The following is a 21488-nucleotide window of genomic DNA, read 5'->3' as shown; positions in this document are numbered from 1 at the left end:
ACCATTATTATGTGTTTAACATAATTGATTTTATTAGCTCAGTCCGAGCTCTCTTCATCCTGTTTAAATTGCTAAGGCTTTATTCTCATTACTCACACTTTTCCTTGTACATTGCTTAGTCAGAGTTGGATACCGTGGTTCATACTGAGCAGGGGATGGGGCTTCCCTGGTGCTCCAGTGGCTAAAGCTCCATGCTCCCAAGGCAGGGGGCCTGGGTTTGATGCCTGGTCAGGAAACTAGATCCTTCATGTCAACAGCTAGGATCCAGAGCAGCCAAATAAACAATATTAAACAAGCAAAAGAGAGAGACTGAGCAGGGGAGAAATGTGGGATAAATTGCCTCATGTGTCTTTAGGCTGAGTGTTGAGTAATCCTAAGGTCCTAAGTTAGCTAACCAAAGTGAGTGTCCTTAACATAATTTTGCTGAATTTATTACAATCTTGCTTATTCTACTTTGATTTTTCACTTTAGGTAGATTTTGGGGAGGGATATCCTTAAAGGCAGTAGTTTTTACATACCACTTGGAATTATTTGTGAATATAGGATAAAACACATACCTCCTTTCTGAAAAGTAAGATACTACCACGTACATTTTAAATAGAAATTCAAGTATTTAATTGTATCTCCCTCTTTTTACAGGATTTATCCTACTACTGTTGTTTGGAGTTGGAGGGCAAAGAGGAAGAAATACTCAAAGCACTTTCTTCAATGTGTAGCCTAGACACAGGTAAACTTGCTTCGAAGCTGAGTCCTGTTTAAGTCTGTATATTTATTCATTTCATGAACAAGTGGCTACTGTAAGCATTTTGGCATTTAAACAGGCTTTATGGAGATAGTTCTTATTCCTAACGAGTATATTCATGTAAGGAAAGCTTGGGGTAGCTTTTAAATCATTTCTAACATACTAAGTATAAAGTGAGGGAATCATTATTCTGATGCAGTAAATCTAGATAGGAAGAAACTCAAAATTCATTAAATCATTTTCTCAACAAATTTTTATTGAAAACTTATCATGTGCCAGGGTTTGATCTAAGCAATGACCAAAACTAAAACCTCATCTGTTATGAAGATAGACAGTAAATGATCTTGGAATTTTGTTTTTGTTTATGTCAGGATTGACTTTTGCTGCGGTCCACTGTTTGTCTGGAAAGTGCCAAGGGAGTGTCATGCTTTACCGGGCAAATAAGTATCCCCTAGAAATGCTGGGCCCTGTGACATTTATGTGGAAGCCCCAGGGGACCCCTGGTGACACTTCTGAGAGCAGGCAGTTGTGGATCTGGCTTCATCCAGCTCTTAAACAGGTATAATCCTTGACATTATTTCTCATCACTCAGTCAGTGTATTCTTGATTACTGTTAGAAATGAGTGCTACAGAAATTTAAATAGTGTGAAAGTTTGACTGATTGCTTGGTATTGGAATATAGGGAGGATAGTTCTGTTAGTATTAATAAGTGAAGCAAATCTTGACCTGTCTTTTGGTAAGGCCAGAGTAGGAGTAGAGATGAAACCAGTCTTACACAAATGGCTTGAGATGGTGCCTTGGACTCGTGCTTCCATTATCCTTAACTGGGTCATTGGTATTCATGTGCTTGTTGGAGCCAGTTTGATGATGAGAATCTGTTTTGAGTGATTCTGACAATTTTTTAATAATGCGTTTAGCTTAGCTTCCCTCTGTTAACACTCTCATAGCTTTTATACAGTAGATTGTAAATTTTCTCCAAATTCATCTTTAGACTAGTTTAAAAAAAAATTTGGTCAGAGTAGTCATGTTGTTTTCATGAATCTTGTACATTTAGGAGTTCTTTTTTTTTGTTCTATGTGTTAAGCACTACTCAGAGGAATCAAAAAAGCTTTTCAGAGGAATCAAAAAAGCTTTTTGACGATTTTAAATTTAGCTTCATTTGTGTGACATAAGAATATAAATTTTTACAGGTAGAAAAAATAAACTAAGCCAACTTAAACTTGTATTTAAATTCAGAGCTTGAAATGTTTGAATGTGTCCTTAGGATATCTTAGAGGAGATAAAAGCAGTGTGCCAGTGTATGGAACCTACCAAGGCAACTGTCCGGACCCCAGATCCCCTTCTGACACCGTCTCAAGAGAAAAGCCAGGTTGACCTGCCTGAAGAAAAAGTTGGCAAGAAAAGGAAACGGAAAGATGATGGGGAAAGTGCTCAACCAGTTAAAAAAGTCATCGGTGATGGAACTAGAGATCCACTTCAACCATATTCTTGGCTCTCTCCAGCCACAGGCATCGTGATCCGGTATGGGCTGAACCTACTCTGAACCTACTGAACATTTTCAGTGAAGGCGTGCTTTGTTTTTGTCAGTGAGACAGACATTATATGCAGTATAAAGCCCTTCTCTTTCTTTCAGTGATTTGTCTATGGAGATGAACAGATTCCGGCTGATCGGTCCTCTCTCTCACTCCATCTTAACTGAGGCACTCAAAGCTGCTTCCATCCACACCGTAAGAGTAAACCTGATTGCATTGCTGTATTCTGGTCAGGCCCTCCTTAGCAAATTTGCGAGACCTAACATATAATTTCGGAGAAGGCAATGGCAACCCACTCCAGTATTCTTGCCTGGAGAATCCCAGGGACAGAGGAGCCTTAGAGGGCTGCCGTCTATGGGGTCACACAGAGTCGGACACAAAGCAGCAGCAACATATAATATGGCAGCATTTGTGGCCATAGCTTATACGTGTTTGTTTGCCTAGTTATGCTTATTATCAAAGACTTTATCTTTCACTTCTCCTAGAATAGCAAATCTAAGTGAATGTAGCAAGTAAACTGATTCTTATTTAAATACAGACTACTCCTGCAACTTCTGAATTTTGTAAAGGGTCTTAACTTCTGCTATATGGTAAGTAGGTAACAGGGAGCTGCCCCTGAAATCCCTGAAAGTATATGCCAGGTTTTTTTGTTTGTCTTTGTGTGATGCATATTCTCTGGGGCTCGTGTTCAGGATGGTCTCTAGCAGGTTGAGAGCAATATGTCAAATACACCTCTGTTCAGTAGAACTTTCTGCAAGGATGCTGTTTCTTTGTGCTGTCCAGTTTGGGAGCCACCAGCCCTAGGTAGCTACTGAGTGGCTCGTGTGGCCGAGGCAGTGAATTGGTACTTTCACTTATTTCAGTGATGAACAGGTAAATTCACAGCTCTCTGTGTTATGTGACCACCATATTGATTGCACAGGTCTGGAGAGTAGAGAGTAGGTGAGGAATCAGACTCAGATGTGAACACTTTGGGTTCAGATTTGGTCTGTTTTCCTGTATCAGTGCCTCTCAATGTCCATTCCTCTTGCAGATTGGACATGTCTGATATGGTGGTAGAGCCCATAAGAGTTTGAGCTGTTGGAAGACAGATAAAGTTTAAAAACCAAAGGCGACCTCTCTCTCTTCACTGTTTCCACACTAGTCTCAACCACTGTCGTCTCTGGCCTGGGTCCTGAAGCAGCTTCTCAATTTTCTTTCATTGTTCCCATTTTTTGCTCCTTTCTCCACACAGGAGGCAAAGTGATATTTTAGCAAAATTTTTTTTTTTTTCCAAAGGAAAGTGAAGTGTAATTTTCTTTTTTTTTTTTTAAATTAATTAATTTTTAATTTTTTGCTGCACTGGGTCTTCGTTACTATGCAGGCTTTTTCTCTAGTTGCAATGAGCAGGGACTACTCTCTAGTTATGGTGCAAAGACTTGTCACTGCAGTGACTTCTCTCGTTGCAGAGCACACGTTCTCAAGCACGCAGGCTTCAGTAGTTGTGCACAGGCTTAGTTGCCCCAAGGCATGTGGGATCTTCCCAGACCAGAGATCAAACCCATGTTCCCGGCATTGGCAAGCAGACTCTTAACCACTAGACCACCAGGGTAGTCCCATTTAAATAATTTATACTCATCGTGCTACTTCCTGATTAAAAGTTTTTGGATAGCTTCTCACTGTATGTGAGAAAAAAAATCCAGACCCTTAGTTTGGCTGGTAATCTTGTGCCTCCATGCCCGTCTGGCCTTATCTCTTCTCACGTGCTGTGCTTCAGCCACACTGGCTTCTTCCAGTGGTTCCAGGTTCTAGAATATGTCAGATCTCACGCCCCTTTGAGACTGTCTGAATTTTCTGTCTCTACCCCTCTTCTTGGCTGAGTCTAAAGGTCTCAACATCTATATCATCTTCCTCTAGAATTCTTTCCTGATCTCCAAGTTCAGTTAAACCCTTGCTGTCGTTTTCATTCCGTCTTGTGCTGTTCCTCAGTTTTTATGTCTAGATTTGTTCGCATGTCTTTGTGATGTCCGTGTCTCAAGACTCTGAGCTTCATGCTGGCATGCTTGGGGCAGTCCTCTTTTTGCCCCAGGCTTAGGGCAGTGCCTGTCGCTGACTAGGCATTCCACACTAGCTAGTAACTTGCAGAGGGAGGATTCGAACCTGCAAAGTTTGGTTCCAGGGTCTGTACTTTGAACCACGTGCTACCTGAGTTTCTGTGAGGTGAAGGGGTCAATGTATTAATATTATAGGTTACACTCTGTAGGGGAACATCCCCCTTCAGCACTGAACCGCAGCTGTAAAGTTCTCTTCCTGGGCATGCATATGGTACTCGAAGTGCTGTTTGAAACCTCAGTTCCTAGTTCTGTTCAGAAAAAAAGGCAAGTAAAATACAGTATTTTTTGAAATTTCTAAAAATACTATAGTAGTAATGTCTTCCTTTGCTGAAGATTTCTCCAAAAGGGGTTTTGTGTCGGTTTTTCTTCAGCGGGGAGAGTTTTATTGCTTAGTCTGGCGATGAGGTTGGTAGTGTTGGGAGAGGAGCAAGGAGCAAGGTCTCTCGTGTTGGCGCCGTGCTCCAGAGACTACAGGCGTGTGGTAAGTTAGGTAGTCTCTCAGAAAACCGCAGATAGTCTTCTTAGTGTATGAAATCTTGAGAGAAGTATAGTCCTGCCGCCTTGTCTTTGATTAGAAGAGTCGTTAGTCTGATGTGACAATTTCCCTGGTTCCTCTCCAAAAGCACTCGTTCTAAGAAACTAGGATGAAAGCATCCTCTAGCCACTAGCACAAACATTTTAACCAAAATTATTAAGCCTGATCCACTGTTTGTCTGGTGAACAGGAGTTGTTGTTTTCTAGGAGGGAGAGGACACAGAGAAGACACCTCACCGTTGGTGGATTGAAACCTGCAAGAATCCTGATAGTGTTTCCCTTCATCGCAGACAAGAAGCCATTTTTGAATTGTTGGGAGGTATACTGGGGAATGGGGCTTCCCAGGTGGCGCTAGTGCCAGTGCAGGAGATGTGAGAGATGCGGGTTCGATCCCTGGATCTGGAAGATTCCCCGGAGGAGGGCATGGCAACCCATTGCAGTATTCTTCCCTGGAGAATCCCCTGGACAGAGGAGCCTGGCAGGCTACAGTCCATAGGGTCACAAAGAATCAGATACAACTGAAGTAACTTAGCACTCAGCATGCATACAGGGGAACACTGGGTTGTACTGGGAAAGAAGGAAGGAGTGGGAACTGGGTTAAAAGAGCATCTTGCAGCTGAGCTACCTCAATATAGTGGTGCTTTTTACTTTGAAACTGTTAAAATACAACAAGAAGCACAAATGAGATGTTAGTATTTTAAATAAATAACTGGTATTCTGTTACTATAGGTAAAAGCATATACCAACTACTAAACTGAAATCTTACTTACCTGCCCGTGATTGCATGTGTGTAAAGCTCCTGTAGTTATTGCTAGGAACATACATGTTCATGTTGTAAAATGACCTGTTATGTTAACTTAATGTTTTTGGTAAGAAACTTCACTCTTTATGAATGTTAATTTATTCTCTGAAAGTATCATTGGGAAGATAAAAGGGAATGTCTGTCTTTACAAAATCAGCCCAAGATGAAAATATCATTAGAAACATTTGAAAATGAAAGCAAAATATGTATGTATTTGTGAATAATTGCCTGTTTGCGTCTTGTTTTGTTACTGAAGGAATAACATCACCAGCAGAAATTCCAGCAGGTACTATTCTGGGACTGACGGTTGGTGACCCACGAATAAATCTGCCTCAAAAAAGGTCCAAAGTTTTGCCCAATCCAGAAAAATGCCAAGGTAAAGTTCCTGAGACAACCCTCGTTTTCCGTAACAACTGTTCTGACTAGTCAGTCCCAGTAGAAGAATTCCGTCAGTGACAACTTCTGCAGTAGCTTTATCTGTAGAAAATTTCAGGCCATCTTTTTACCTGCCTACCTTTTCAAGGTTATCATGATAAAAGGAAGTGGTATGTCAGGAAGTATCTTTAGCTGTAAACGTGTAGCCTGATCCTCATGTTCATTTTTCCCGCTGAGTTCTCTATTTTCAATATCTAGTAAAAACCTGCCTCTGCAAACGGGCTTCTCTGAAAATGCCTGGCTTTTCAGGATTTTAATTGTGAGGAAGGGACCCGCACCCGCAGCTGGCCTTGTGCTCTTTGGGAGCCTCTGTCTGACCATACAGATGACCCAGGTTCGAATCCTGGCAAGGCCATCCCAGGTGCTGAAGGGTAAGAGGTCTCGGCTTAGACTCAGTAGCGTGGCCTGCGGGAGTTTCTTCCAGGGGACGTGGTTGGGGGTGGGTGGGGGCTGGCTAAAATCTCAGTCTGATCTGCACAATTGTGATAATGCCTTACTGTGTTTACTGTCATTTAAGCCCAATTAATTGGAAGAATAGTTAAAATCAGTCTATCAGTTTTTGGAGAAAAGATACTGGTGTGTGTAGTAACAACTTGAGATTTGTTTTCTTTTTAACCTTCACAAGTAGGTAGATAGCTTATTAAGGGGGCAGTACAATACTCTGCCAGAACCTTAACATGAAAGGTGGATTAGCTAAAAGAGGAGTTTAAGATATATAGGTAAGTTAGTTAATTAGAGAGTCTAACACTTTAATCAGTGAATTGTTGGCTCTTTATTTTCTTGTTTATAGCAGTATGGTTGGGTACAACCGTAAAAGTTACAGCATCTACTACACTGATAATTGTTGACTGTCAGAATGATCTCAGAACCGCAGTTAGTTTGTCTACTTAGTTTGTCTTGCTGCCTTAAATCCTTTTCTGGAATAATTTTTTAAAATTCCTATTGGGGTATAGATTTACAATGTTATATTAGTTTTAGGTGTACGGCAAAGTGAATTTGTTATTCATATACATTCAGTTCAGTTAAGTCACTCAATCGTGTCCAACTTTTTACGACCCCATGGACTGCAACACGCCGCATACATATACGTATATCCATTGTTTTTAAGATTCTTTTCCCATATAGGCCATTACAGAGTATTGCATAGAGTACCCTTTGCTATACAGTAGGTCCATATTAGTTATCTATTTTATATACAGTAGTGTGTTTGTGACGATCCCAGTCTCCCAATTTATTCCCCTCCTCTTTCCCCCCAACCCCATAACCATAAATTTATTTTCTACATTTGTAACTACTTCTGTTTTGTAGATAAGTTCTTTTGTGGCCTTTTTTTTTTTTGAGATTCCACACATAAGCTATATCATATAATATTTGTCTTTCTCTGTCTTACTTCACTTAGTATGACTGTACCTAGGTCGATCCATGTTGTCGTAAATGGCGTTATTTTGTTCCTTTTGATGGCTGAGTAATATTCCCTTTATATATGTACCAAATCTTCTTTATCCATTCCTCTGTTGATGGACATTTAGGTTGCTTCCATGTCTTAGGTATTGTAAATAGTGCTGCGGTAACATTGGGGTGCATGTATCTGTTTGAATTGTGATTTTCTTTGGATATATGCTCAGGAATGGGATTGCCGGATCGTACTGTAGCTCTATTTTTTGTAAGGAATCTTCATACTCTTCTCCGTAGTGTCTATACCAGTTTTGGGAAAAGGCAGTTATGTATTAAATTCTTTCGAAGGCTTTCATTGTTCATTTGCTAAGCTGTGTTCGACTCTTTGAGACCCCATGGACTGCAGCACTCCAGGCTTCCCTGTCCTTCACCATCTCTCAGAGTTTGCTCAAACTCATGTCCATTGAGTCAGTGATGCCCTCCAACTATCTCATCCTCTGTCGCCCCCTTCTCCTCCTGCCCTCAGTCTTTCCCAGCATCAGGGTCTTTTCCAATGAGTTGGCTCTTTGCATCAGGTAGCCAAAGTATTGGAGGTTCAGCTTCTGCATAAGTCCTTCCAAGGAATATTCAGTGTTGATTTCCTTTAGGATTGACTAGTTTGATCTCCTTGCTTTTTAGGGAACTCTCAGAAGTCTTCTCCAGCACCACAGTTCAAAAGCATCAGTTCTTTGGTGCTCAGCCTTTTTTATGCTTCAACTCTCACATCCGTATATGGCTACAGGAAAAACCATAGCTTTGACTATACAAACCTTTGTCAGCAAAGTGATGTCTCTGTTTTTGAACATGCTGTCTAGGTTTGTCATAGCTTTTTTCCAAGGAACAAGCATCTTTTAACTTCATGGCTGCAGTCACCATCCGCAGTGATTCTGGAGCCCAAGAAAATAAAATCTGTCACTATTTTCACTTTTTCCCCCTTCTATTTGCCATGAAGTGATGGGACTGGATGCCATGATCTTTAGTTTGTTGAATGTTGAGTTTCAAGCCAGCTTTTTCACTCTCTTATTTCACTCTCATCAAGAGGCTCTTTAGTTCCTCTTCACTTTCTGCCATTAGAGTGGTATGATCTTAATATAAATCAGTTCAGAGAAAATTAAAGTCTATCTTGAAAAAACATTACAAAGTGATAACCAAGATAAGTCCAGTTACCATCTGTCATCATACAGATTTATTTCAGTATCATTGGCCATATCCTCTGTCCTGTACATTGCATCCCCATGACTTATTTATTTTATAACTGGAAGTTCGTGTCTTTTAATCTCTCTCAACTATTTCATTCATCCCTCCACAGCTCTCCTCTCTGGCAACCACCAGTTTGTTCTCTGTATCTGTATCTGTGACTCTGCTTCTGTCTTAGTTTTTCAGATTCCGCATACTGGTGATAACATCTGGTATTTGACTTTCTCTGTCTGGCTTGTTTCACTTAGCACAGTATCCTCCAAGTCCATTCATGTTGTTGGAAATAGCAAAATTTCATTCTTTTTTATGGCTGAGTAGAATTCCATTGTATATACACCGCATCTTCTTTAACTGTTCACCTGGTCACCGCATCTTCTTTAACTGTTCAACTGTTCACTGGTCCCCTCAGGTTGCTTCCATACCTTGGCTATTGTAAACAATGATGCAGCGAGCATAGGGGTGCACATATCGTTTCAATTCAGTGTTTTTATTTTCTTTGAAAACGTACCCCAAAACAGAATTGCTGGATTGTGTGGTAGTTTGATTTTGGGTTTTTTTGAGGAAGCTCCCTTCCGTTTTACATATGGCTGCACCAGTTGACATTCCTGCCAACAGTGTATGAGGATTCCCTTCTCTCCACATCCTTGCAAGGTCGGTGTCCGCAGGAGGACTCCCAGTTGCCTCCTGCCTTTCTGGAAAACTTTAAAATCAGCAAGTAAAGGCTCTTTTCAGACTACTTCCTTGGTTCTGGTTCTTGGAGCATGTAGATTTTGTGTGCACCCTTTCAGAGTGGGGTCTGTGTTTCCTGAAGTCCCGCAGCTGTCCTGTAGTCAAGCCCAGCTGGCCTTCAAAGCCGGTTGTTCTATGAGCTCGTCCTCTCCATACAGCTCCCCCCGGCTAGGGAACCTGATGTGGAGCTCGGGCCCTTGGCTCTTTTGGGAAAACTCTGCAACTGTGATTCTCCTCCTGTATTTTGTGGGTCGCCTACCCCATCCGCCTACCCTGGGGAGTGTGTGGCTTGACTATACCAGGTTTCTACCTCTCCTCTCCAGTTCCTTATTTTCTTTAGCCGTAGGAAGTCTTTTCTGCTAGTCTTCAAGATGTTCTCGTACGTAGTTGCTCTGTAAACAGTTGTAATTGTGCTGTGCCCACGTGAGTAAGTGAGTTCAGGGTCTTCCGAACCATCTTGACCACCAATCTCACAGTCTCACCGCATCACAGCTGCAGAGTCACTTCCAACATTTTTTTTTTATTCTTTCAGCCATCAGACCCATGTGGGTATGTTCTATTGAGTGATCTTTTGTGTTGGCATTTTAGGACCTTAGCCTAAACTCATGAATTGTCTGGTTTTTTTTTCTTTTTTTTCCTTCTAATTCTTCAGTCCAACAGAATAAAATCTGAAAGATGTTTTTCCCCCTGGTGTTTAAATAATTTCATATAGGATATCTCTTCTATCAATATACATGTTTATAACTGAAATGATTCCCCCTCTTCCCCACTGGAGTACTTTTTGGCCGGTGTGGCTCATTTAAAGGGGCGAAACAACATAGTTCACAGAAAATATATTCATTTGAAAGGAATAAGAGCAATACATTTTACAGAAAGGGAATTCACTCAGTTCAATAAAAATAGGGTCATTAGAGACTTGAAATAAAAGGACAGAAAAAAAAGATGGTATCTGTTTGCTCAGGACTTTTGTGTCAGGGATGGTATAAAGAGGCCTGAAGCCTGTAGTTAAAATGTAACTTGTGCAATCAGGGCATATGATCAAGAAGTGGTTCTTTGCCTCTGCAGTGATGCCTAGAATTTGATTATCTTCCCCGTGGAATCAGGCAGTTATTTCGAGGCAATTTAATGTAATATTTGCATCTTATACACTAAAAATAAATGTCAAGTAAGTTTAGGAGTCTGCGCTGTTTCACAGATTATGAAACCAACTGTAAGAATAACACTTTCAAGTAAATAAATTCCTCTAGAGAAGTAAATGCCTGTAGAATATTTTCCTCTAACAGAAGGTCCCCTAGCATCGTTTAGAATTTGACCCTTACTGACCTAAATTAAAGAATGTGGTTTAAGGCTATTTCTTTTCCCTCTTAGATAATGAGAAAGTTAGACAGCTGCTTCTGGAGGGTGTGCCCGTGGAGTGTTCACATAGCTTTCTCTGGAACCAAGATATCTGTAAGAGTGTCACAGAGAATAAAATCTCGGATCAGGTAACTAATGGTAAAGTCATGAAAACAGGCTGAAATTCATCACTCTAGAGACCATGAAAGTTATTTCATATTCTATAGATGCCCATAGACTTCCTTTTATTTTTAGACTTTTGATCCCTTTACTTAGTGATATAAACAATAATTCTTTTCTCTGTTTTAGAGAAGAATAATCTTTAGAAAAGATTCATACAAAGACTTTTTCTTGAAAATGATAATCCTGTGGTTTAAATATGTTTTTTATTCATTATTTTTTCCCCCTTATATGTTCTCTGTCTGTAATCTCACCATGATTGAGCTCCTGCCAGCACCAGGAATTGTGTTCAGTGATGGGGCAAATGCCTAGGATATGGTTGAAGAAGTACAGAGTATGAAGGAAGCCCAAAGAATGGGTACTGAGCCTGGACTGGGGAAACTGGGGAAAGCTTCCCAGATGGAGGAGCTGGTATTTGAGCTAACTCTTAGGTGGATGGTCGGAATTAACCAGACTTCTTAGGGCCAGGGGCCAGGAGCCAAGGCTACAGTGGAGAAAGGATTGTCCGAGTTGAGAGGAAGGGCAAGGGCCCAGGCCAAAACCAGGGTGACCTGTTCAGGAATCTCCAAGCAGATCAGCATCTTGGAGTTAAGGGTGAGGCAGGAGATGGAACTGAAGAGATTAAGATGGGGATCGAGGGTAAAAGACCTTGAGGCATCTTTGGATTTGGACTGAAGACGTAGGGGCCACTTGACGATTTTAAACTCGGCCGTGACATGATTAGATTTCACTCTGGCAGTGTTGTGGAGACTAGGGATGGGGAAAAGGCGGCCCAAGGAGCTGGAGAGAGGACGCGTGGTTGGATGGCCTTGAAAGAGATCCTTAAAATAGTCCAGATGGCACGGTGAGGGCCTGAAGTGTGGCAGTGCCGCTGGGGTGGAGGGGCTGGGGTTTGGAACATACACCTGGGAAGTAAAACTGACAAGACTCAGTGAGATGGGATGCGAGAAAGGAGAAGCCTTGTGGGTTAGCTTCCAGCAGTCTAGCTTGGATTTAAGAGCTCAGCTGAAAGAGAGCCAGAGCCAGGTCTGACTTATCGCTCCTGTCTTCCCAAGTGCTAGCAAAGTGCCTGGTGTGTCACAAGTGCTCAGGGAATACTTGAATGAACGAGTGAATGAATGAACAGTAAATATTTGAAAGGACGAGTGAATGAATGGACAGTAAATATTTGAAAGGATGAGTGAATGAACTGTGAGAGCTGTGTGTCCTTCAGGAAGAGAGTGAAACAGTGGGGACGATGAGCTCGGTCCCAGGTAAACTGGGTTTGAGAGGCCTTGGGCTGTCCCAGGAGCAGATGTCCAGGAGACAGGTATCTGTCTCAGGAGGAAACACTGGGGCTATAGACATAGATACTTTGGAATCACTAACGGAGACCCGAGACTTGGTCATGCACGAAGGGCGTTCATGAGTGAAACTGTAGCTGGTGGAGGTGGTCCCTGGTGTAGTCTTCTCAGTCGAGCGGCAGGCCTCTCCTTCCTCCTCATCTCCTTTGACAGCTGGCAAGAAAAATCTGAAAGGATGTTGTTACCCACTCCCTCCAGTCCACCTGACAGATAATTTGTAGCACCTTCTGTTTTAAGACCTGATGAGAAATTTTCTCAAAAGAGCTGGAGTATTATCCGACTTGCTTCTCTTGAGGAGCTGTTAATTATTCATACCTCCTTTACTCCATGACCACCAATCTTAACCAAAGTAAATGTAAGAGTGTTAACATATAAGATTAATCCCGATATAAGAAACGAGCAGAATGAATGTATATTGTTTCAGAACGTTGAATCACCTAGTGTATTCTACACCAAATTTAAGACAATGTGGCATTTTCTACCAAGGTACTTCTATGGAGGAAAACCATCCTGGGAGGAGTACTCTGTACTTAAAATGGCTCACATTTATTTATTGAGAATGTTTTCTTCCTAAAAGAGTATGTTTAACTTTCTAAAGCTGCTAATAGGGAGACCCAGTAGGATCTCCCAGAAGACTAGAGTTGTTTGTCTTGAATTATTTTCTTCCACTTCAGGAGTTAAACCGGAAGAGGAGTGAATTGCTGGTGCCTGGATCACAACTTTTTTTAGGTCCCTGTGAATCCAAGGTTCCTATACTTTTGATTCAACAACCAGGAAAAGTGACGGGTGATGACCAGCGAGGCTGGGGAAGCGGCTGGGATGTCCTGCTCCCGAAGGGCTGGGGCATGGCCTTCTGGATTCCATTTGTAAGTGACTCTTTTGATACTGAGTAACAGTTACATCATTCAAGGTACATTCTTAGGGAGTGCCAAATGCTGAAAATGTTCCTGACTTAATACAGGGCCTAGAAATTGAGTGCTAGTTTTCTGCCCTTTGAGCTATAATCTTGGATACGAGATAATTTCATAAAGTCCCTGGAGCCAAGTTCATTAGTAAGAGTTGCGCTGACATTTGGTGAACTTCTGAGGTTTTAAAAGTGGCCTGATTTTTGAATAGTAGTGGCAACAAATGAGGTTTTTTGTGTTTTTCACTTGAAATTTGTTATAGTTGAAAAACAAAGTATTTAGTTTTTATAGATGTGTATAATGCAGTTGTTTTTTGTGTGGGTCCGTATATTCTTCTTTATTTTATTTTTTAATTTTTATTTTTACTTTATTTTACTTTACAATACTATATTGGTTTTGCCATACATTGACATGAATCCACCACGGGTGTACATGCGTTCCCATTAACTGCAGCGAAAAATTTTCTTAAAAATCTAACGTGTGTTTGAGTCTTCCTGGTTACTTTAAGTAATTACTTTGAGAACATAAAGGACATGTAGGACTGTTAGATTCATGCAATTAATTTTAGTCCTTATGCATAGTGCAAAAGATATTTAATCATTTAGGAGTGGGGTTATTTTTAAAGATAACTTTAAATTTATGAGCCGTTTCAAGTATACAGAAAGTGACACTTGGGTACCATCCAGCTTAAGAAAGAATACATAAAAGTGTCATTGGAAGCACTCTATATCCCTCTCCAATTTCATTTCCTTCTCTCCTTCCAAAGGAATCACTGGCCCTATTGGTGTTTGTGGCTATCATGCATGTTTTTATGGTTTTATTAATTGTGTGTGTATGTATCCCAAACTAAAGTAGCTAAATTTGTAACATGGAAACTTACATTACCATATGTAAAATAAATAGCCAATGGGAATTTGCTGTATGGCTAAGAAACTCAAACAGGGTCTCTGTATCAACCTAGAGGGGTGAGATGGGGAGGGAGATGGGAGGCAGGTTCAAAAGGGAGGGGATATATGTATACCTATGGCTGATTCAGGTTGAGGTTTGACAGAAAACAACAAAATTCTATAAAGCAATTATCCTTTAATAAAAAAATAAATTTAAAAAAATAGCTAAATTTGACATGTTTTTACTTGCTCTGTTCACTCAACATTGAGATTTTTTTTTTCCATGATGATTGATGAAGCTCTAAGTCATTCATTTTTACTATTGTATGGTAACTCATTATAGAGTAATTCCTCAGTGTATTTATCCATTCTCTTATTTTGATGAGTATTAGGTTTCCCACTTTCCCCATGCAAAGAATTCAGCAGTTTCCCTGTAAGTTGGTATAATGGCAGAATCTTTCTGGCATTTCTTCTAGATCTATCGAGGTGCAAGAGTCGGAGGGTTAAAAGAAACCTTAGTGCATTCTCAGTATAAAAGGTCGCCTAATGTCCCAGGCGATTTCCCAGACTGCCCTGCTGGGGTTCTCTTTGCTGAAGAGCAAGCTAAACATCTTCTTGAGAAGTACAAGAGGTAAGAAACTGGCTTCTCTAGTTTTCTGTCTTAAAGGGAAGACACATTGCCCAGCAATGTTTTTCCTGGCTTCAGGGACTCCTGACTGTATAATGTGGAGTTCCTAGACTTGTCAACATTCCTGAGACATAATTTAAGAAGACATTATTTAGTTAGGAGATGGCCCTATTGCTGGATTTTATAGTCCATGCAGGTTACAAACCCTTCTCTTGGTTATTTGATTCAGTGACGATAGTGTACTCCTGAACTGTGGACCTGAATGAACTCCAGGCGCTTGTTAACAGATTCCCACTACTGAGCCCTGCTTCTCAAAATGGACATTGTGTTTTTTTTTTCGTAATGGCTATAAATGGAGTATATATTTGTGAAGTTTTAAAGAAAGTATGGAAACACATAAAAATACTTCATAAACTAGTGTGTTCCTTTTACCAGTGTATTCTTTTTATCCAGAGAGATATGCACTGTTTTTACATTTTGCTATCTATCCATGTAGACTGTTTTCTTTTCTTTTTCCATTGGAAGAGTGGCCAGTGAGAGGCTCTATTTCCTTTATGCTCTGGAAAGGAAACCTTGGGCACATGTATTTCCTGCTGAAAGACAGTAGGCTGCTGGAAGCAGAGAAGCCCTCTAGTTTGTTGTGGCATCTGCTGTGTTTAGCCAGTGCACAGTGGGCCCAAATGCTTGTGTTTGTTGACTGAGGAATGGGTGAATAATTGAATGTTGTGTTTCCTTGACTCTGAGCTCCACAGTTGCCTCCTATGCATGGCTGTAGCCACAGAGATGGGCCCTGTCTGACTTCCCAGGTTTGAATGATGAACAGTTGAGCTGTGGTTTGAATGATGGACGAATCAGTGGGCGAGTGAGTGGCGAGAGTTTCCTGGATTCTGGCTCACAGGCCGTTTGAGGGCAGCCGTCCTACGCCTCCCATAGTATGCAGGGGCTTCTCTGTGCTTGTTAAATAGTCATGGGCAGAAATGCTTATGTCTCATCCTTCAGATATTTCTCTGTATAAATTTTTAAAATTTTAATTAATTTTTAAATTACTTGTTTATTTGGCTGCATTAGGTCTTAGTTGCGGCAGGCAGGATCTCTGATCTTAGTGGCAGCGTGCAGGAACTTTAACTGCAGTGTGTGAGATCTAGTTCCCTGACCAGGGATTGAACCCGGGCCCCCTGCATTGGGAGTGTGGAGTCTTAGCCACTGGACCACCAGGGAAGTTGGAATTTTTTTTTTAAGCATTATATGACATATACTATTTTGAAACCTTCTTTTTTTTCATTTAACTGTATATTATGGAAAAATTTCCCACATCAATAAATACGACTGTACACCAAGTGTTGGCAAACTTATTCTGTAAGGGGCCAGATGATAGCTATTTCTGGCTTTCTGGGCCTTGTGGTCTCCATGGGAACTGCTCAGCTCTGCCAGCATGGTGCAAAAGCCGCCACAGAGAATGTGTGAACGAGTGGGCCTGGCTGTGTTCCAGCCTCTCACTCTGTGGATTTCCTATCATTTTCATGTGCCGTAGGATATTAATCTCTTGTGTTTTTCTCAGCCATTAAGAGTGTAAATCCATTCCTAGCTCGTGGGTCATACCTGGCCCCTGGCAGTGGGCCAGGTTTGGCTGGTGCCGTGTGGCTATTCTGTGATTTATCAGTGGCCCTTGATGTTCTTTCTGCTTTTTTGCTTCCATGAACAACTTTCCCTATGCGTCTCTACATATTTGTTCGATTTATTCATTTAACACGTGTTAATTTAGAACCTGCCATGTGTCGAAAGCCTGTCTAGGCCCTGTGGCTACAGCAGCGGTCAGGGCAGGCGAAGTCAGTGCTGCCCTTGTGGAGCTTGCTGTCTTTGGAAGTGCATGTTTCCAGGCTGGTGGGGGGATCCAGGAGAGGTGAGGGAGGCTAACTTGCAAGAAGAGCAAAGCCCTCAAGCAGGGAAGAGGGCTGGCATCGGGGCACCAGGGGAAGGGGTGGCGTTCCGTAGGATCAGGCTCAGCGCTCTCATTTTAATAGGCTGGAAGGCTGACTCTGAAATGCTACAGATTTAGGTAGGCTAGACTCTGCGGAGAGGTTGGGTAGTAATCTTCTAACTGTGCCTGTCTTCTCAGTGAAAAATAGACAAGGAAATATCGTCTAGGAATAAGGGGGAGAGAGGCTGTCAGAGATTTAAGGAGCGAGGAATTGATGTAAACGGTGTTCTTGGAGAGTGGAAGATGGAATCACCAGGAGAAACCTAGGGGATTTGTAAGAAATGTAAGAGCCCACTTGAGTTTTGTGTTGATAGTGAGGCCCCTCAGGACTGTTGCGTGCTGTTCCCCAGCCATGTTCTGCCAGTCTGGTCCTGGACTGGGGAAGGGGGAGGGTTGCATGTAACCAGGATGCAAAGCCCAGGATGGGCTTTGCTGGGGTAAAGGAGTTGAGGGTATGTGTAAAGGGAATGAGTCTGAACTATGGAGAAGGGCACAGCAACCCACTCCAGTGTTCTTACCTAGAGAATCCCTTGGACAGAGGAGCCTGGTGGGCTGCAGTCCATGGGATTGCGAAGAGTCAGACACGACCGAAGCAACTTAGTAGGCAGGCGCTGAACTGTGGGATCTAGGTTTATCAGGAGAGAGATGTGAGGATGGTGGTGGGCAGTGATGAAGCGGGAGTAAACATGCGGTTAGCCCTGCGTGTGAACCTCCAAGTTGCCAACTTTCAAAGATGTGAACGTGCGTTCCATCAGCATCAGGTATGAGTGAAATTGCAGCTCGCCTTCTGTCTTCCCTTTTGTGTTTTCACCATTTCTTATCTCTTTTTTGTAAATTGTCCATCTCTCTTTTTAAAGGTGTTTGGGTGAGGCCAGTACCCTGGGAGAGTTTTTGACCAGGTGCCCCTCTCAGAGGCCAGAGCACGTTTGGTTCCATCTCCAGGATATAGGCTCACACTGAATCCCCGGTACAGGGTCATTTGCCTTTGGGATCTTAGAATGCAGCACATAGTAAGAAGCCAAGTCAGGAAGGATGATCTGGGCCTGTCCCCGAGGAGACCGTCAGTCTGAAGACGCAGGCTCTCACAGAGTCCCCTCGCCCAGAAGGGCCCATAGCCAGGCCGCTCCCTACCTCTTGGGGTCGTTACATACCAGAGCAGGCCCTGGTTCCCACTCGTCTGTGGCTTTCTGAAGGTTCGCCCTCACTTACCTGTTGCTGGAAAGGTCAGCTGGTGTCACTCGTATGGAGGGCAGTTTGGATTGCAAGTGCTAATAATACTCGCTGCCTTAGCACTTCCACTCCCGGGACTCGATCCTGTGAACACACTTGTCCTTGTGCAGCACATTCAAGGTTGTTCATGGCAGCAGCGTTTGTGGAAGCAAAAGCTTGAAAATAATCGAAATGCCCTGCAGGAGATGATGCCCTGTCTGTCTAGATAACTGAGGCCATGAGACTCGTGCAAAAGAGTGAGGGTGTCTAGATGTGCTTAGATAGGTGATCTAGATATTTTGTTAAATGAATAAGGTTAAGCAAAGAACGCAGGATCTGTGTGCCACTATTTGTGCAAGATGGGTAAAAACAGAAAGAAATATGTGCATTATCGGCTTGGATGTTCAAAGAATGTCTGTAGAAGGATATGTGAGAAACCAACGATGACAGTGACTCTGTGGAGGATAGTGGGGTCACCAGAGGTCAAGGGTGAGAGAAACTTCACCATCCCCCATCTTGCACCTTGGAAACTTCAAACCTTGTTGAGGGTGCAGGGGCGTCACTGCCCAGCTGCAGGAGCACACCTTACCTGCAGTCCTTGTGGAGGGGTGCCCATGGGGTGACTTTGTGGGTGCATTATCTAGTATAGTAAAAACCAAACAATAAAAAAAAAGCTCAGCCAGGAGAATTGGTTATTATCATTAAAAAAAAAAATTACATTTCTTTGAAAACTTTTTTGTATGTTTGTTATTTATTTTGGGGTCTTATTGATTAATTAGTTTAGTTTGGGTGCACCGGGCTTTCTCCAGTTGTGGCGAGCGGGGGCTACTGCTTGCTGTGGTGTGCAGGCTTCTCATCGTGGTGGCTTCTCTTGTTTTGGAGCATGGGCTCTCGGCGTGCTCCTCGGTAATCTTCCGGGACCAGGGACTGAACCTGTGTGCCCTGCATCAGCAGGTGGCTTCTTAACCCCTGGACTACCAGGGAAGTCCCTGCAGGTTTGTTTTTTAAATAGAGATGGAGTTCAGTGGCCATGGTTCTTTTGATTGTCCATCCTAAATTGTTCAAAATTGGTTTTCCTCTCTGATTCCCATTAGACGTCCTCCTGCAAAACGGCCCAACTACGTTAAGCTTGGCACCCTGGCACCTTTTTACTGTCCCTGGGAGCAGTTAATTCGAGACTGGGAGTCAAGAGTCCAGGCTCCAGAGGAATCGCCTGCAGCTTCCTCTCCAAGTGGTGGGGAGAGTGGCTCGAGCAGAGATGGGGTGCCTCATGTTCCCGAGGCTGGGAGGACTGCTCAGCTGTCTGATGACCAGGGCGCACCCCTGTGTGACTCCAGTGAACCCGAGGGAGTCATGGACACAGATGGTCCAGCCGGGGTGGGGACCGAGGAGGCGGCCAGCCAGAGTGCCGCCAGCAGCCCCCTTTGCGTTCTGAGGTAAGTGCACAAGACGTCCTGATGCCTTTTTTGGATTGTCTGTTTTGTGATACTGACCCTGGCCACAGGATGTAGAAGTTATCATGGTGCCTTTACACAAAGGCCAAGTGAATTTGCAGATCTTCTAGCAGGGAAAGTCAGCGGATCCTTAAGGGCCCGGGGAAAAGCCTAAAGTCATACACACTTGATTTGGGGCATGATGTAGCTGAAATGATTTAAAATACCGCTTCAATAGACCTAAACCAAGGCCATTTATGACCTACTTTGTTTAGTCTTTGCTCACAAAGCAGTACCCTCACGGTTATAGTCTTAAGGAATCAAGAACCTCTGCAAGCTTTCTTTAAATCGCTGACTTAGATTTCTTCTCATTGGTTTTGAGTAACCTGCGTTTGTGGCCGACGAGGTGATCCATTCATTTGTTGTGATACTGTTGTACCACCGAGGGGACTGTGTGGAATGTGTGCTCACGGTATTGCTGTGGCCTGTTGGATTCTGCTTATTAATTACCCTTTGTTCTATGCTCTGATTTTAAAAGCGTGCCACCCCTTTGCTTCATACTTATTTTTCTGTATAATACCTTGTAATTTCGTATCTTTCCTTCTGACTTTTCATACAAATGTCCCTCCCTTAGGCTTTCTTTTTCCATCAAAATTATCAGTTACTTTTTAACCCTCCCACTGTGAATATAGCGGTAGATTCTACCCCATCATCTTATTTTTATCGGCCTTCAGCTTTAAACCTTTAGTCTTTCAGTCTCAAATAGGAGACACCTGAAATGGATCGTTAAAAAAATGTAAAAATGTGTAGTTGTAATTTTTTTTTAATTGAAGCTTTGATCATTTTCCCACATTGAGTATTAAACAAAAAAAAAGCAAATGAACTCTAGCAATGCCCAGTCTCCTGATTGCTTATTTTCTCCATGAACAAAATATCTTCATAAGGCTTGTCTCCCCCTTCACGCAGGAGTAGAAGATTACTGAGGCAGCTGTCAGCCTGGTGCAGGCCCAGGCCTGGGGGCCGTCAGGCGACCCAGCGAGCCGGCAGAGGGCAGCAAGGACTAACCAGAGAGGCCTGCCTGGCCATGCTGGACGGCTTCCCCAGGGCCCTGGTGTGGGTAAGGCTGGCCCTGCTGGGGAAGGGCAGCCCTGGCCCACACACCCTGATCTGTGTCCCAGCCGAGGAGGATTGCCTGCAGCTCGGCCGTGATCGGCTGTACCATGGGCCCCAGGAGCCCAAGCACAGTGACCCATTCAAGAGCCAGATCCGGGAACAGAAGGAGAAGAAGAAGCTAGAGAAGAGGCTGAACCGAGGGCATGCCATGTCCGAGGGCCTGGCAGAGGGCAGCCCTGCAGCTGGGCCCCAGCCCCTGACCCCGGGCTTGTGGTCAGGCCCCCTCCCTGTTGTGACTTCTCACTGCTCCAGAGTTCTCCTTGGCTTTGTCACACAGGGAGATTTTTCCATGGCCGTTGGCTGTGGGGAAGCCCTGGGATTTGTTAGCCTGACGGGCTTGCTGGACATGCTGTCCAGGCAGCCTGGGCTGGACAGGGGCCTTGTGTTGCTGAGGCCGCCTGCCTCCCTGCAGTATCGGTTTGCAAGAATCACAATTGAGGTGTGAACGTGGGTTCGCATCATGGCACAGAGAAGAACTGTGTTTGCCAAGTCTTAAACCAACCAGAGAGTTGTTCCCCTCCCCCTGCCCCACCTTCTGTTTCAAGACATCATGCAAAATTCCTTGGAAACGAGAATAAAGAAACTTACGTATTTATGCAAATAGATGAAATGTTTACATCATTCCAGTAATCTCGTTGATTTCCATCTTTCCCTGTCCTCGCTGTGCTACTTTAAAATTATTTGGCATATAGAGCCGAAAGCTTTTGTATTTTGCTTTCTTGGCCTGTGTAATTCTGGCTGAAAATAATTAGAAACTCCGGTTGTCTTCTTGCATCCTTTTTTTTTTTTTTAATCAGGAAATATGACACCACCCTTATGGCAGAAAGCGAAGAGGAACTAAAAAGCCTCTTGATGAAAGTGAAAGAGGAGAGTGAAAAAGTTGGCTTAAAGCTCAACATTCAGAAAACAGATCATGGCA

General features: G+C 42.9%; 1 protein-coding gene across 1 annotated transcript in view; it reads left to right on the top strand.

The window, feature by feature from the left end:
- Positions 1–21052, top strand: part of POP1 (POP1 homolog, ribonuclease P/MRP subunit) — a 34657-nt gene extending 13605 nt beyond the window's left edge. The window contains exons 6-16 of the mRNA XM_068983859.1: positions 640–727; positions 1114–1301; positions 2007–2263; positions 2376–2469; positions 5109–5220; positions 5960–6079; positions 10867–10982; positions 13031–13222; positions 14625–14779; positions 19058–19399; positions 20363–21052. Coding sequence (XP_068839960.1) covers positions 640–727; positions 1114–1301; positions 2007–2263; positions 2376–2469; positions 5109–5220; positions 5960–6079; positions 10867–10982; positions 13031–13222; positions 14625–14779; positions 19058–19399; positions 20363–21014 — 2316 coding nt within the window. The 3' untranslated portion in view covers positions 21015–21052. The remainder of the gene's footprint in view (positions 1–639; positions 728–1113; positions 1302–2006; positions 2264–2375; positions 2470–5108; positions 5221–5959; positions 6080–10866; positions 10983–13030; positions 13223–14624; positions 14780–19057; positions 19400–20362) is intronic.
- The last annotated feature ends 436 nt before the right edge of the window (positions 21053–21488 follow it).

Source organism: Capricornis sumatraensis, chromosome 11, assembly GCF_032405125.1.
Source record: "Capricornis sumatraensis isolate serow.1 chromosome 11, serow.2, whole genome shotgun sequence".
NCBI lineage: Eukaryota > Metazoa > Chordata > Mammalia > Artiodactyla > Bovidae > Capricornis > Capricornis sumatraensis.
This window is presented reverse-complemented; position numbering and strand designations above follow the sequence as displayed.